Consider the following 17,300-nt stretch of genomic DNA (forward strand, 5'->3'; position numbering starts at 1 on the left):
AGGCAAAGAGCGCCTGGATTGGCCAGCCTGCCTAGCAGGCGGAGTCTCCGCCTCAACGCGCCAATCCGGCGCGAGTAGGCGGAGCTTCCTCGTTGGTCCGCTCCGGGCCAGGGAGACGACGACGCCGGCGCCGCCATCTTGGCCGGCGTGCTCCCTTCTCCGAGGCCGGCGTTCGCTCCAGCGGGTCGCCGGCCTCGGGCCGACCCGCGGCAGTGCCGGCTTCGTTGGCGGCTCGTCTCTGCCGCCCTGGACACCGCGAGCCCCGCCGACCATCGCTCCCCCCCGCGGGAGCACAGGTAAAGACCCGGGACGGGACAGTATCCTCCCCGGATGCCCCCTTCTCCCCGGGCCCGGGTTTGGAAGGAGACCGGGCGTGGAAGGCTTTGATCAACTCTGGCGCATGTATATTCGCCGCGGGCTCCCAGGAGTTGTCCTCGGGACCAAAATTCTTCCAGGACAATAAGTAATATAGCCTTCCCCGCCGCTTCTTTGAATCCAGAACATCCTCCACCTCATAATCCGGATCGGGATCTGCCTCTAGAGCTTCGGCCTCCTGCCATTGGGGGTGCCATCGAGATCCTCGAAAACTTTTCAATAGGGAAATATGGAAGGCGTTATGCACCCGCAGGGTACTAGGTAGCCGCAACCGATATGTCACAGCTCCAATTCGCGATTGGATTGCAAATGGTCCAATATACCGAGGTCCCAATCTCCGAGAGGGCACCCGGAGTCGGAGGTATTTCATGCTTAGCCATACCTTCTGCCCTGGTTGTAATACTGGAGCGGTTCGCCGGTGACGGTCTGCGAAGAACTTGTATTTGGCAGCTGCCCTCTGTAATTGTTCCCGGGCCATCTCCCAGACCCTTTGCAGATCTGCCAGAGTTACATTAACCATGGGGGTCGGAGATCCAGACGGAAAAGGTGCTGGAAGCCGAGGATGTCGTCCATATACCAAGAAGAACGGAGAGTCTCCTGAGGCCGAGTGGACGCTGTGGTTGTATGCAAACTCGGCCCAAGGAAGCAGGGAGACCCAGTTATCTTGACGCTTGTTTACAAATGCTCGCAAGAACCCCTTTAATGTTTGGTTCGTCCTTTTGACCATGCCATTGGTTTGAGGATGGTACGCTGATGAAAAATGGGTCTTTACCCCCAATGCTGTACACAAAGCCCTCCAGAAGCGTGAGGTGAATTGGGGTCCTCGGTCACTAATAATCCGAAGGGGCAGCCCATGAAGTCGAAAAATGTGTTGAATGAAAAGTTGGGCTAAGGAGACCGCCGAAGGAAGTCCCGGCAAGGGCACAAAATGGGCCATCCTGGAAAAACGGTCAATTACCACCCAAATCACCGTGTGTCCCCGGGAGCTGGGGAGGTCGGTGATAAAGTCCATGGATAGCTCTGTCCAGGGGACTGTCGGTATGGGCAGCGGTTGTAACTTCCCCACGGGGCCCCCGATCACTGGCTTAGTCCGGGCGCACACAGGACAGGTGGTGACGAACTGAAGAATGTCCCGCCTCATCTGAGGCCATCGAAACTGTCTGGCAATGAGACGAAGAGTCTTTTGATACCCGAAATGCCCGGCCCATCTGGACGAATGCCCCCATTGCATTACTTTCGCTCGATCGGCGGCCGGCACTAATTCCTTCGTAGGAGCGACTTCCCCCACGGCCGCGCTGAGGCATGCCGGATCCAACATGGAATGGATCTCCCTTGTCTCCTCTGGAACCTCAAGTGCTCTGGAGAGAGAGTCCGCAGGGGTATTCTGAGCAGCAGCCCGAAAGACCAGTTGAAAATGAAATCTGGCAAAAAACAAGGACCAACGGGCCTGTCGGGGATTGAGCCGTTGAGCCTCTTGAAGATACAGCAGATTCTTGTGATCAGTGATCACCGTGAACCGGTGTTCAGCTCCTTCCAGCAGATGCCTCCATTCTTGCAGGGCTAATTTTAATGCGAGGAGTTCTCTATCCCCTACTGTATAATTATGTTCCGCCGGGGAGAATCTACGAGAGAAAAAAGAGCAAGGTTGGCGTCGGCCCTTGGTATTGACCTGAGAGAGGACCGCCTCGGCTCCCAAAGCGGACGCGTCCACTTCCACAATAAAGGGTTTCTCTGGATCCGGGGCTGACAAGATGGACGCTGAGTTGAACGCCTCCTTTACCTGGCGGAAAGCCACGTGCGCCTCAGGCGGCCACTCCCGGACATTCGCGTTTTTCTTGGTGAGCGCCGTTAACGGCGCCATCAGTTGTGAATACTGAGGAATAAACTGGCGATAATAGTTCGCGAATCCCAAAAAACGCTGTAGTGCTTTCAATCCCAGTGGTTGCGGCCACTCCCGAATAGCGCAGAGCTTGTCAGGCTCCATCCGCAACCCCTCGGGTAAGAGAATGTGTCCCAAAAATGGCAGAGACCGCTGATGAAAAGCGCACTTACTGAGCTTGGCGAACAGGCGAAACCGCCGTAACCGTTGCAGCACCGCACGAACATGCCCCACATGTTCGGCGGGGTCTTTGGAGTAGATCAAGATGTCGTCCAGGTATACTATCACCGTGGAGTTCAACAAATCCTCGAGCACAAAATTGATGAATCGCTGGAACACCGCGGGGGAGTTGCATAGTCCAAACGGCATCACCCGATACTCAAAATGTCCCTCGTGAGTATTAAATGCAGTCTTCCACTCGTCCCCCCGCCGGATCCGAACCAGATTGTAGGCCCCCCGCAGATCCAACTTAGTAAATATCCGGGCTCCTTGCAACCTGTCAAAGAGTTCAGGAATGAGCGGTAACGGAAACCGATCCTTTATAGTAATGGCATTTAACCCTCGATAATCAATACAGGGTCTCAAGGAGCCATCCTTTTTGGTAACAAAAAAGAATCCGGCCCCGGCAGGGGACGTAGAGGGACGGATGAACCCTTTCTGCAGATTCTCCCGGATGTATTCTTGCATCACCTTGGATTCTCCCCGGGACAAGGTATACAGTCGGCCCCGGGGTGGCATTGTGTCTGCCATCAATCTAATGGCACAGTCGAATGAGCGATGAGGCGGTAGACTCTCCGCCTCCACGGGGCTGAATACATCTATGAAGTCCCGATAGGCCACCGGCAGGGAGCCTAGATCAGCCCGGGCCCCCTCGGGCGCCATCGTTAATGCGGGGCAGCCGCCGGTCCGGCCCTTGCAGCAGGTCTCCCGACAGGTGTCACCCCAAGACCGGATCCTTCCCCCCATCCAGTCAATCACGGGATTGTGACACCTTAGCCAGGGCAACCCTAGGACCACCGGGTGAATGGTCCGGGACAGCACCAGGAATTGAATCTCCTCCTGGTGATCCTCCCCTACCTGAAGACCCAAAAAGGGGGTGACGTCCGTGACTGGCTGCAGTAAGGTAGTTCCCTGAATAGAGGTGACTTGCAACGCCGGTCGACGAGGAAGCATGGGCCAGCCCATCTGTAGTAGTAGTTCATGCCCAATGAAGTTGCCCCCCGACCCAGAATCCACCAGGGCCCGGGTCTGGATCATAGTCTCGTGCCAACGTAGAGTTACTGGCAGTATTATCAGGGAAGCCGGTAGGGGAGCAGAATGCCCCAGGACCCCTCCCCTCAAGGTGCCTTGGGGGAAGCGTTTCCCGCCCGAGCGGGACAAGAACGGACAAAATGCCCCGCCTCACCGCAATAGAGGCACAGTCCGTCCCACAAGCGCTTCTTCCGATCTGAGGGAGCCAGCCGTTGACGGCCAATCACCATCGGTTTCTCCCCATTCCCCTTGGAGTCCCGGTTCCCACGGCGGGGGGACGGGCCTTTACCGGTCCGGGAGGCGCCCTGCGCCCACTTTTGCCGTTCCGCCCGGGCTCTAGCTCGCTCCTGGAACCGGGTATCTACTCATATACAGAGCGAAATCAGGGCGTCCAATTGCCCCGGGACCTCCCATCCTGCCAATTCGTCCTTGATTCGCTCTTGCAGGCCTTCCATAAAAATGGCCACCAGGGACTCCTGATTCCAACGCAGTTCCGTGGCTAGGGTCCGAAAACGAATGGCATAGTCCGCCACCGTCCCCTCCCCCTGTTGAATCCGCAGCAGTTCCGATGCCACAGAAGACGGTCTGCCCGGGAGGTCGAACACCATGCGGAAGCGGCGCTGGAATTCGCCGTAATCATCCAAGATGGGGTCCTGTTGTTCGTTTAACGGTGACACCCATGCCAGGGCCTTCCCCTCGCACAGGCCCATGATAAATCCCACCTTGCTTTGGTCTGAAGCAAATACCTCCGGTTGCATCCGGAAGGCCAGGTTGCAGTGATTGAGGAACCCCCGACACCCTCCGGGGGCCCCATCATATCGTGCCGGCTCAGGGAACCGAGGTCCCGCGCAGAACCCTCCCGAACGGGGAGTCGCTGCGGCCCAGGGGCCTGGTTCTGTACCTGAAGCGTGGAAAGTTGAGAGCACACGTTTTGGAGCGCCCCCGATAGGGCGTTCAACTGCTCCTGCTGTTGCTGAAGTACCTTGGCTAGGTCCCGTAGATCAGGCTGCGTAGGTGAGCTCATGGCTTCCGTTTCCTGTCCTGTTTTTGCTATAGGTGAGCCCTTAGGTTCCCTGAGGCCCCGCAAGACCTCAGAGGACAGCCGCGCACCCCGAATCTTCACCCGCGGCGACCGCCGTTCACCAAGGGTTGAGCCCCCAGCTGCAGGCGGCCAGCAGGACTGCTGGAACCGCGGGGTGATGGCCGGCCTGGCTGGTAGTCAGCAACTCAGTCTCTGAAGGGCAGCTAGCAAGGACGGCTAGCACTGAAGAGGAACACTGTCTCTGAAGACAGCTAGCAAGGACGGCTAGCACTGAAGGGGAGCACAGTCTCTGAAGACAGCTAGCAAGGACGGCTAGCACTGAAGATGAACACAGTCTCTGAAGGTGGCTAGCAAGGACGGCTAGCACTGAAGATGAACACAGTCTCTGAAGGTGGCTAGCAAGGACGGCTAGCACTGAAGATGGACCCAGTCTCTGAAGGTGGCTAGCACTCCGAGATCCACTGTCGGCTTCTGACATTTGAAACGGAAGCACTGGACCCTTCCAGTTCCGTTGTTTAAATCTCCCGCCAGTCCATCCCTTCCCCGGAAGAGGAGCCAATCCCCCTGGCCCTGGCAGGCAAAGAGCGCCTGGATTGGCCAGCCTGCCTAGCAGGCGGAGTCTCCGCCTCAACGCGCCAATCTGCTGTGAGTAGGCGGAGCTTCCTCGTTGGTCTGCTCCGGGCCAGGGAGACGACGACGCCGGCGCCGCCATCTTGGCCGGCGTGCTCCCTTCTCCGAGGCCGGCGTTCGCTCCAGCGGGTCGCCGGCCTCGGGCCGACCCGCGGCAGTGCCGGCTTCGTTGGCGGCTCGTCTCTGCCGCCCTGGACACCGCGAGCCCCGCCGACCATCGCTCCCCCCCGCGGGAGCACAGGTAAAGACCCGGGACGGGACAGTAGTGAGGGAACATAAAAGGGGGGAGCCATGGAAATGGTCGCATATTCCTTAGTCTATTGAGATAGACTTAAGGAAGATTTTCATCGACTCCCTTTGCCTTCCAGACCAGGCATTTATATAGGGTTTCTCAGCGCACAGTACAAAGAACTGTTTTTTTCAGAAATACATCATATAGGAATACGTCATACAGGATATGTCATTTGTTTGTTACAATTGCCAAAAGGTACATTAAAAATATTGCATTTCCTTAAAAGATACAACCTCAGTCCTTTGGTAAATATGCACATCCTCAGTAAAAAAAAAATCTTTTATCTCATTTCAAAAGGAGTCAGGATTCCGTTCTCACAGAGTCTCCACCCTTGTAATGCCATTCTCCTTTCATAAGTACATAAGTATTGCCATACTGGGAAAGACCAAAGGTCCATCAAGCCCAGCATCCTGTTTCCATCAGTGGCCAATCCAGATCACAAATACCTGGCAACAGGGGCGTAGCCAGACCTCGCTGGGAGGGGGGGGCAGAGCCCGAGGTGGGGGGCACTGTTTAGCCGCCCCCCCCCCCCAGCCGCTGCAGCCGCCGCCACATTGGACCCCCTCCCGCCACCAACCCTCCCTTGCCACCTTCACCGCCCGCCCTGCCGCCACATCAGATACCTCGTTTGCTGCAGCGGAAGAGAGTCTTCTTTAGTTCAGCGACGGAGTAGCGCCTTCGTTCAAGGAAGTTCCTGCTGTGATCAGCTGTTTCTGACACCTTATGTCCTGCACGTAAGGCGTCAGAAACAGCTGATCACAGCAGGAACTTCCTTGAACGAAGGCGCTACTCCGGCGCTGAACTAAAGAAGACTCTCTTCGGCTGCAGGGGGCCAGGGCCAAATCTACGGGGGCCCAGGCCCCCTCAGGCCCCACGTAGCTACGCCACTGCCTGGCAAGATCCCAAAAAAGTACAAAACGTTTTATACTGCTTATCCCAGAAATAGTGGATTTTCCCCACGTCTATTTAATAACGGTCTATGGACTTTTCCTTTAGGAAGCCATCCAAACCTTTGTTAAACTCCGCTAAGCTAACTGCCTTTACCACATTCTCTGGCAACGAATTCCAGAGTTTAATTACACGTTGCGTGAAGAAAGATTTTCTCCGATTCGTTTTAAATTTACTACATTGTAGCTTCATCGCATGTCCCCTAGTCCTAGTATTTTTGGAAAGCATGAACAGATGCTTCACATCTACCCGATCAACTCCACTCATTATTTTATAGACCTCTATCATATCTCCCCTCAGCCGCCTTTTCTCCAAGCTGTAGAGCCCTAGCTGCTTTAGCCTTTTCTCTTAGGGAAGTCGTCCCATCCCCTTTATCATTTTCGTCGCCCTTCTCTGCACCTTTTCTAATTCCACTATATCTTTTTTGAGATACGGCGACCAGAATTGAACACAATATTTGAGGTGCGGTCGCACCATGGAGCGATATTTTTGTTTTCCATTCCTTTCCTAATAATACCTAACATTCTATTTGCTTTCTTAGCTGCAGCAGCACACTGAGCAGAAGGTTTCAACATATCATCAACGACAACACCTAGATCCCTTTCTTGGTCTATGACTCCTAACGTGGAACCTTGCATGATGTAGCTATAATTCGGGTTCCTCTTTCCCACATGCATCACTTTGCACTTGCTCACATTAAACGTCATCTGCCATTTTGATGCCCAGTCTCCCAGTCTCATATGTTAATGTCTGTATGTTAATCTGCATTCAAATAGAGCTCTCTGATTGGATGAGCAACTCCTGTTAGAAAATCTGCCCGGGAACAGAGAGGAGAGAATCAATGGGTGGGTGTGGATGGCTGGTGGGGGGGCAGGAGAGAGGAGAGAATAGCTGAGTGGGTGTGGATGGCTGGAGGGGGGGCAGGGGAGAGGAGAGTTGCTGGACATTGATGGAGGAGAGGGAAGGGAGAGAGAAGAAATGCTGGACATGGCTGGAGGGAAGGAAAGAGTGAGGAAGGAGATGAGATGAGGGAAAAGGAAGAGAGAAAAACTGCACATGGATGAAGAAAATAGGCAGAAGCTGGATCCACTGAACAGTCAAGTCTGCAGCTTTTACTTAGGGATGTAGGACAAGAAATGAAGAAGAAAGGCAGAAAGTAAAGAAATAAATGGAAAGGAAGCCCTGGAAACGGAGTTAAGAGGACAGATAGCAGCAGAATCGGATACTGGGCCAGCATGATCAGAAAAACAAAGTCACCAGACAACAAATGTAGAAAAGATCATTTTATTTTCATTATAGTGTTTGGAATATGTCCACTTTGAGAATCAGGTGTTCAACATTAAAAGTTTATATTTATTTACTTATGTATGGCATTTTATCCCACATTAAACATGAATTAGGATGTTTTGTGGCTCTACATGAGAATTGTGATATTATGATCCCTTGTTTCATATTGTTGACGGTCTGCATTTTCCGTATGGGTGGTATATTGGTGTATTAGGTTCTGCCCAGTGTAATATTTATGGTACAGTAAGTTTCTGAGTGTGTTTTTGCACAAAGTTGTGCATAGTGTTTTGCAGTTGAGCGATTGTGGTTAGTATATGCTTTGAGCAACCACTTTATTCTTTGACATATGATACATGTCTAATATCTAAATTTAATAAAAGGTATTAATTGTGACTTATTTTTATTTATTTATTTTTTTCTGTATGTTAGACAATTATGGATTTAAGCTCCACCCCTGGCCCCACCCCTAACCCTGCCCCCTTTAGCCTCCCCAAACAGTTGGGCCACCGACCGCCTATGCAAAGATTCATTGTATAGTTTTCAGATAAAACAGAATACTGTGGCCAGGCTTATTTATTTTCTGAATCAATTTGATTTAGTTAAATCATATTTGTTTTATATGCACTGTCTGCCAGTGAAGTTGAGGGTGCAGTTTAAACTTGGTACTCTTGTTTTTAGGATATTGCATGATGAGGCCCCATATTATCTTGTAAAATTGGTTAATATTTCCACTGGTTATAAATCTGATTGTTTAAGAGGACAATGTCTGCTGTATTTCCCATCAGTACGTAACGATAGATTTAATGGATTATTGTCTACTATTTCTTATAAGACATTTTGGAACTCTTTACCATTAGAATTAGATTGATTAAGAAATTATCTATATTTTAGGAAGTCACTTAAGGCTCTTTTATTTCAGAAGTATTTTAATGCATAGAAACTGGTCCCTAGTTGATGTTCTTTCATGTTTACTGTACTTATTAGACTGAGTGATATGTACCATCTGAACATGTGGTTCACTCTTGTTTAAAACGTAACCCGCTTGGAACTATTTATGGTAGTAGCAGGATATAAGTCTAGTATATTGTAATGTAATAAATTAACCTTCAACAGCAAAAATAACTAAGAATTTGTTGCTTACAGAGTCTTATTCTTTGCCTTATTCTTTTTTTTTATTGCTGTGTTTCAAGACAGCAAATGAGACTTTTAAGACTTGTAAATAATGAATCCATAAGCCTAAATACCTGCTTCTTCCCTGGAAGCACTGGGTTTGTGAGCCCTTGGACCACTTCCATGGAGTGGCAGTGGCAGGCAAGGTCACCTTCAAAGCAGAGACGAGGCAAGGCTGGACTGGAACCCCGGACTGGAGTTCTGCACTGGAATACACAGGACTGGAACGCACTGGACGGGTGCACACTGGACGGGTGCACACTGGACTGGAACCCACTGGACTGCAGCCCACTGAACCTAGGCTTCACTTACGCTTAGCCACCATTCCCCGAGGGTTGAGCCCTCAGGTTCGGGCAGCCGGTAGGGCTTACAGGAAAACCGGAACTGGAACTAGCAAGCAGGAACAACAGGAATCAGGATACAGAAGTGCCCCCAGGCACATAGGCAAAAGCAAGGCAGACAGGCAGGGAATGTCCGGGTTCCGGCAATAGTCAGGTCTGGCCACAGGCAGAGAATATCCGGGTGCAGGCAGTAGTCGGGTCAGGCAGCAGGCAGCAAGTATCGGGATTCAGGCAGAAGTTGGGTCAGGCAGCAGGCAGAAAGCAGGGGCGAATCTGTGTGGGGCCACAGGGGCCTGGGCCCCCGCAGATTTCACCCTGGACCCCCCTACTGCCGTTAACCCTCCCCCGCCTACCACCAACCCTTTCCCCGCCTACCGTGGTCACCTACCCCCGAGGTCCGCTCCTGCCGGTTTTTTAAAATATTACTTCAGCTGGCGGAGGACCCCAACCCCCGCCAGCCCAGCCGAGGTCTTTAACTTCTTCATCCTCGTGCTGTTAAACCTGCAATGCATCCTTCCAGTTGGACGGAGTTTGACGTCGCAGCATGTTGTACGTGCAGGACGTCAACGTGCTGCGACGTCAAACTCCGTCCAACTGGAAGGATGCATTGCAGGTTTAACAGCACGAGGATGAAGAAGTTAAAGACCTCGGCTGGGCTGGCGGGGGTTGGGGTCCCCCACCAGCTGAAGTAATATTTTTAAAAAACCGGCAGGAGCGGACCTCTGGGTTAGGTGACCACGGTAGGCGGGGAAAGGGTTGGCAGTAGGCGGGGGAGGGTTAACGGCGGTGGGGGAGGGTTAACGGCGGTGGAGGGGGACGGGGGGGTTATAATGTGCCCCCTCACTCTAGCCCCTGCCCCCCCAACCGCCGAACCTCAGATACGCCCCTGGCAGAGAGTAGTCAGACTGAGACAATGGTCAGGTCAAGTAGCAAGACTATGGCTGGAGCTCCAGTAGCAAGGAGAACTGGCAGCGGACAGGACTAGGGCTGAAGCTCCAGAAGCAAAGGAAAACACACACCAGAAAGCTAAACACAAGAAAACTAGTAAAGCTGTACACAAGCTAACAAGAAAGCTATGCCCAAGCTAACTAGTTACAAGCTAGAAACTCACACTAAGCAAAACACAGGAGAACTAGTAAAACTGTACACAAGCTAACAAGCAAAGCTATGCCCAAGCTAACTAGTCACACACTAGGAACTCACACAACACAACACAACACACAGGAGAACTAGTAAAGCTGAACACAAGCCAACAAGAAAAGCTATGCCCAAGCTACTAGTAACAAGCTAGAAACTCACACTGAACTGGACAAGGTAGCAGTGCACAGAGCACTCTAACATACCAGGGACCTTAGACGCTGCAAAGGCCAAGGCTGCAGTCTCTAAGTGATTAATAAAGCCCTTCAACACCTGAGGAGCAGCTGCAGTCATCAGTAAGCAACTACGGAGGCTGTCCAGGCACAAACAAGAGAGACAAGTCCGGCAGCCTGGAAGAACCGGACCGGACTGAGCTAAAGTCTGGAACGGGTAGGAACAGCAAGACAAACTATGGCAGCCACTGGCTCTGGCCACCAATAGGTAAGAGGAGCACAAACCAAGGAGCAGGCAGAGCGCACACAGAACATAGAGAGACTTAGAATACCTAGGTGCAGCACAGAGGAGCAAACAGAGCCAGGCTGGAGACAGAGGTAAAGCTAACTCAGGCAGCACCCCCAGGTGCAGTAGAGTGGAGTAATTAGAGCCATGGTGGAAGCATCCAGCACACAGAAGGAAAACTACTCCAGAAAGGATAGGCAGAAGCCAGCTTAGAAGCTGACCCCCAGAAATAAGGTAAGTCTGAGGGTGGTCACGGCCACAGATGTGACAATACCTGACATGTTTGTAATTTTTCTGCAGTGCCTATTTCAGGAGAAGGAACAAGCACAGATGGAACTCTTGACCAGACTCGTGTCATGTATCCATCCCCTCCTGCTCAACCTTTAAAACCTTCCAGTATATTCATGAAGACTGCTACATTTCTGATAAAAGTCAATGCCATACAGGTCAGTACAGAGAGCCATGTGTGAATGTGTGCAGGTCATTTCAGAGAACCTTAGTACATAGGAGTGATTGAATCTGATGATCTTAAGGTAGCCAAACAGGTAGATAAAGCAAACTAGAGAAATACACTTCAAGAAATAATACAGTCACAGTGATATAAAATGCTGGACTGCCAAAAAAACTGTAGAAAATATGAATAGTCTGTTGCATAAAAACCAATGCTAAGCTGCTGGTTGTAATTGCCCAGTTACAAAAATAGCCAGTAAATAAAAAAAAAAAACATCCGATGCAAAAATGTTGTGAACCAGTTTAAAAATATGTACTAATCCAAATAATGGTAAAAAATGACTAGATATAAAATCTAAGGTTGGTCTCTAAGATTAAATGGCTCAAAGCTCTAAAGGTCAGAAGACTCTGGATGTGCAGCGTTGAAGGATAAAGAGACTTCTCCGAGGACAAGCAGGCTGTTTGTTCTCGCAAGTGGGTTGACGTTCGCTTCGGCCCAGGAATCGGCATTTTGCAAGCAAAATATTTAAAAAGTTTTGCCATGGAGGTTATCTTTTCTCCCATACTCCTCGCCCGGTTGGCCACTGAGGTTTTGTCGAGCTGCTACTTTCACCCTCTTGTAGATTTCAACCTCTTCTTCCACCTCAGTCTCACTATTTTTCTTCCTTCGAATTCCACTCCGTCCATCTATTTGCTCCTCTGCCTCTCCGAGTAGCAGTCATTTATTGACCCCCTGATAAGTCCCTTTCTTCCTTTCTCACTGACTTTGATGCCTGGCTTTCCTTCTTTCTTGAACCTTCATCTCCTTCCCTCATTCTTGGGGATTTTAACATTCATGCTAATGATCCCTCTGACTCTTATGCTTCTCAGTTTCTTGCTTTAACATCCTCTTTCAATCTTCAACGGCGCTCCACTGCCCCCACTCACCAGAATGGTCACTGTCTTGATCTTATCCTCTTCTCAAACAGCTCATTCTCCAGTTTCTGTGCCTCAACTCTTCCCCTCTCTGACCATCATCTGATAACTTTCACACTTAAACACCCTCCTCCCCAGTCCCATCCAATCTTAACCAATACATTTAGGAATCTTCAGGCTGTTGACCCTTCTTTCTTTGTCCTCCAGTGTTTCAAATCTCTTCTCTACCACTATGTTAACCAAATCTGTCAATGAGGCTGTCTCTACTTATAATACTATTCTCTCCTCTGCTCTGGATACTCTCGCTCCTCCCATTCCCCGTTCTGTAAAATGTACCAAACCCCAGCCTTGGCTGACCTCTAGAATCTGCTACCTACGTTCCTGTGCCTGCTCTGCCGAACGCCTTTGGCTGAAATCCCGTGCCCATGCTGACTTCATACATTTCAAATTCTTGCTGACCTCCTTCCAGTCTGCTGGGTCCGTTGCTTTTTAATGTATTTATAAATGACCTAGAGATGGGAATAACTAGTGAGGTAATTAAATTCGCCGATGACACAAAATTATTCAGGGTCGTCAAGTCGCAGGAGGAATGTGAACGATTACAGGAGGACCTTGCGAGACTGGGAGAATGGGCGTGCAAGTGGCAGATGAAGTTCAATGTTGACAAGTGCAAAGTGATGCATGTGGGTAAGAGGAACCCGAATTATAGCTACGTCTTGCAAGGTTCCGCGTTAGGAGTTACGGATCAAGAAAGGGATCTGGGTGTCGTCGTCGATGATACGCTGAAACCTTCTGCTCAGTGTGCTGCTGCGGCTAGGAAAGCGAATAGAATGTTGGGTGTTATTAGGAAGGGTATGGAGTCCAGGTGTGCGGATGTTATAATGCCGTTGTATCGCTCCATGGTGCGACCGCACCTGGAGTATTGTGTTCAGTACTGGTCTCCGTATCTCAAAAAAGATATAGTAGAATTGGAAAAGGTACAGCGAAGGGCGACGAAAATGATAGTGGGGATGGGACGACTTTCCTATGAAGAGAGGCTGAGAAGGCTAGGGCTTTTCAGCTTGGAGAAGAGACGGCTGAGGGGAGATATGATAGAAGTGTATAAAATAATGAGTGGAATGGATCGGGTGGATGTGAAGCGACTGTTCACGCTATCCAAAAATACTAGGACTAGAGGGCATGAGTTGAAGCTACAGTGTGGTAAATTTAAAACGAATCGGAGAAAATTTTTCTTCACCCAACGTGTAATTAGACTCTGGAATTCATTACCGGAGAACGTGGTACGGGCGGTTAGCTTGACGGAGTTTAAAAAGGGGTTAGATAGATTCCTAAAGGACAAGTCCATAGACCGCTATTAAATGGACTTGGAAAAATTCCGCATTTTTAGGTATAACTTGTCTGGAATGTTTTTACGTTTGGGGAGCGTGCCAGGTGCCCTTGACCTGGATTGGCCACTGTCGGTGACAGGATGCTGGGCTAGATGGACCTTTGGTCTTTCCCAGTATGGCACTACTTATGTACTTATGTACTTATGCTCTTTTAGTTGCCAAACAGGACTATTACATCCAGTTGACAAATTCTCTTGGCTCAAACCCTCAACGTCTCTTTTTTACACTGAACTCTCTCCTCAAAGTGCCTTCACCTTTACCTCCCCCTTCACTTTCCTCCCAGACTCTGGCTGAGTACTTTCATGATAAGGTTCACAAGATTAAACTTGAATTCTCAACCAGGTCACCTCCACCTCTCCTTCCCTTAGTCCATTCTCTCAACCCTCCAACCCCTGCCTCCTTTTCTTCCTTTTCTGAAGTTTCTAAAGAGGAAACTACACATCTTCCTTCCTCCTCAGAACTAACTACCTGTTCCTCTGATCCTATTCCCACCCATCTACTTAGCACTATCTCTCCTACTGTCATCCCTTTTATCTGTGATATCTTCAATCTTTCACTATCCACTGTGACTGTTCCTGATGCCTTCAAACATGCCGTAGTCACACCACTCCTTAAAAATCCTTCATTGGACCCTACCTGTCCTTCCAACTATCGCCCCATCTCCCTCCTCCCTTTCCTATCCAAGATACTTGAACGTGCTGTTCACCACTGTTGCCTTGACTTTCTTTCATCTCAAGCTATTCTTGATCCACTTCAATCTGGCTTTCGCCCCCTTCATTCAACTGAAACAGCGCTTGCTAAAGTCTCCAATGATCTGTCCCTGGCCAGATCCAAAGGTCTCTATTCTATCTTCATCCCCAGTAGTTCTAGCACCTGAATAGTCATGGACTGCTGAGCACCTGCCTTCGAGGTGCTCTTCACCAGCCAATCGTCAAGATAAGGGAACACATTCACTCCCAGTCTGCGTAGCGACGCTGCGACTACTTCTAGGCACTTTGTGAATACTCTGTGTGCAGACACCAGACCAAAAGGCAGCACACAGTACTGAAAGTGCTGAGTTCCCAGCCGAAATCGAAGATACTTCCTGTGAGCTGGAAGTATCGAGATGTGTGTGTAAGCATCCTTTAAGTCCAGAGAGCATAGCCAATCATTCTCCTGACTCATGGGAAGAAGGGTGCCCAGGGAAACCATCCTGTACTTTTCTCGAACTAGAAATTTGTTCAGGCCCCTTAGGTCTAGGATGGGACGCATCCCCCCTGTTTTCTTTTCCACAAGGAAGTACCTGGAATAGAATCCCAGCCCTTCTTCCCCTGGTGGAATGGGTTCGGCCACTCTGGCCTTTAGAAGGGCGGAGAGTTCCTCTGCAAGTACCTGCTTGTGCTGGGAACTGTAAGAATAAGCTCCCGGTGGGCAATTTGGAGGTTTGAATTCCAGATTGAGAGTGTATCCTAACTGGACTATTTGAAGAACCCACCGGTCGGAGGTTATGAGAGGCCACCTTTGGTGAAAACAACAACCTCCCTCCTACCGGTAAGTCATCCGGAATGGACACTTTTACTGAAGCTATGTTGAACTGGAGCCAGTCAAAAGCCCGTCCCTTGCTTTTGCTAGGGAGTAGAATGGGCCTTAGTTGCACGCTGTTGATGAGAACGAGCGCACTGGGGTTGAGCCTGGGCAGGCTGCCGAGAAGCAGGAGTGTACATACGCCTAGAATAGGCATAGGGGGCTCTCCTCCTCCCTCCAAAAAACCTCCTAGATGAGGAGGCAGTAGCAGAAGGTGCCCAGTGGGAGAGAGAATCCATAGCATCATTATGCTTCTTGATTTGATCAACTAGATCCTCTACTTTTTCTCCAAAAAGATTGTCCCCCCCGGCAAGGAACATCCGCCATCCGCTGTTGGACAGAGCAGGTATGCACATTGATGCCAACTTAAGCTAGTATTATATAATGGAATCTTGGTGCCAAGATGCCATTATAGAATTGGGGCTCAGGCCGCGGCATTGAGGCGCCTAAACTGAGGTGCCAAGTGGTAGAATTGCCTCTATTGTAATCAGCCCATAAGAAAGGACTGGAAGTAGTATAGCATTACATCAATGATTCCAACCGGGATAGCAGTCTACCATAATGGACAGTGTGAAAGGCCACCAAAAGATCCAACTAAATCCAAAGGCCATCCAAACCATGATCAGCATAGCACCCAGCACTGTCTATTGTGGCCAACAATATGATCTCAGTACAACCCTGAACAAAACTGGACTGCACCGGTGCAATGGTTGTATGTCCTCCAAAAAAGTGTTGAATTGGGATAGAACTACCCTCTCTATCAACCTCGTCAACACTGGCAGATTTGATACTGGCTTCTAAGAACTTGTCTTTGTAGTCAGACTTTCTCCTTTTCAGGGTATGGTTTATTGACATTTGGTAAAATTGCGTTTGATTACAAAGCAAGTCAAGGTGATTTACAATAAAATGTAAACAGAATGGAAAGGAACTCCATAAAATACAGAACAGATATCATTCATCCAAAGAATCATACAGACTACACAATAACGAATAGGCTGCAGTACAATCTTAATGCAGACCCCCCCCCCCCCTCTCAGAGCAAAGGGCCAATGGAAGGACATTCCAAAGAGAAAGTGTTGAGAAATAGGGTAGGAGTTGAACTGCCTTTTAGAAAGAATCTGGAATCAAACTTTACACAAAAATAGAGAGAATCTGGAATCAAACCTTACACAAAAAACTAAATATGTCGATAACAAAATGAGATACATTTTCACTTGACAAACTCAATTGCTGCATCTTCACTAAGTCCTTATGGACAAAGGGGTCAAAATGTACTCCATTTAAGATCCTGCTGATTAATTACAAAAGACAGACAACCACTCTTCCCTGCTGTAGCTTTTCATAGTGGTCCTGAGCTCATCCTTGGTTGCTCAGGACAGCTCTATATCTGCTGCTGATGAACCAAGGCACTCTTCCTTTCATAGAAAATTCCACATTCATCACAGGAGACTGACAAGTGAATATATGCAACCTGGGAATCCCTTTTACCACACTACATATTAACAGTCCAGTAGAGGTGAGAGAATCTATTCTCATTTGCATGGAGTCTTTTATTAATATACTGTCTTTTACAGTCGATCACTATTTGATGATGCTACCCACACAGTATCCAATTCCATAATTAGCTGTTCTCTCAATTCCCTTCACAGCATCGAGTTTTCTTCTTTTTCTCCTATCATACAGTTCATCTTCCCTGCTCACCCCCTCTAGCCTCCTTCCTTCCACTCTCCATCCCTCTTGTTTCTACCTTTTCCATCCAGCAGCTCCTCCTGCACCACTCAACATTTTACTTAACCCTTTCAGCTTCTAACTCCTCCATTTATCTGCAGTCTTGAGCTCACTGAGTCCCTCCCCCTACAACTCTTGCAGCCTTTAGCTCTCCTAATCCCACTTCTAACTCATTTTCTCTAGCTTTCTCTACTTAACCCCTCAAGATCTTCATTTTACTCCAACTGCCATCCTGTCCAGCTTCTATCCTGCTCCCCTACCAGCCACCAGATCCCCCTTCCCCATTGAGTATCCAGTTACCTTTGACTTCTTACCAATGCTCCTACACTGACAACTTTCCACCTTCCACATGGGTTCAGCTTTTGTCAATCTAGCCTTCTGTTGATCCACTCATCCCATACAACGGCCTGTTGCTTCCTCCCACCCCATCTAGCTTCCTGTCACT

At 49.5% G+C, this 17,300-nt stretch overlaps 1 protein-coding gene across 1 annotated transcript in view; it reads left to right on the forward strand.

The window, feature by feature from the left end:
- Positions 1-17,300, forward strand: part of CFAP70 (cilia and flagella associated protein 70) — a 178,555-nt gene that overhangs the window by 134,204 nt on the left and 27,051 nt on the right. Inside the window, 1 exon segment of the mRNA XM_030213232.1 lies at positions 11,112-11,257. Within this exon segment, the coding sequence (XP_030069092.1) occupies positions 11,112-11,257 (146 nt within the window).

Source organism: Microcaecilia unicolor, chromosome 8, assembly GCF_901765095.1.
Source record: "Microcaecilia unicolor chromosome 8, aMicUni1.1, whole genome shotgun sequence".
NCBI lineage: Eukaryota > Metazoa > Chordata > Amphibia > Gymnophiona > Siphonopidae > Microcaecilia > Microcaecilia unicolor.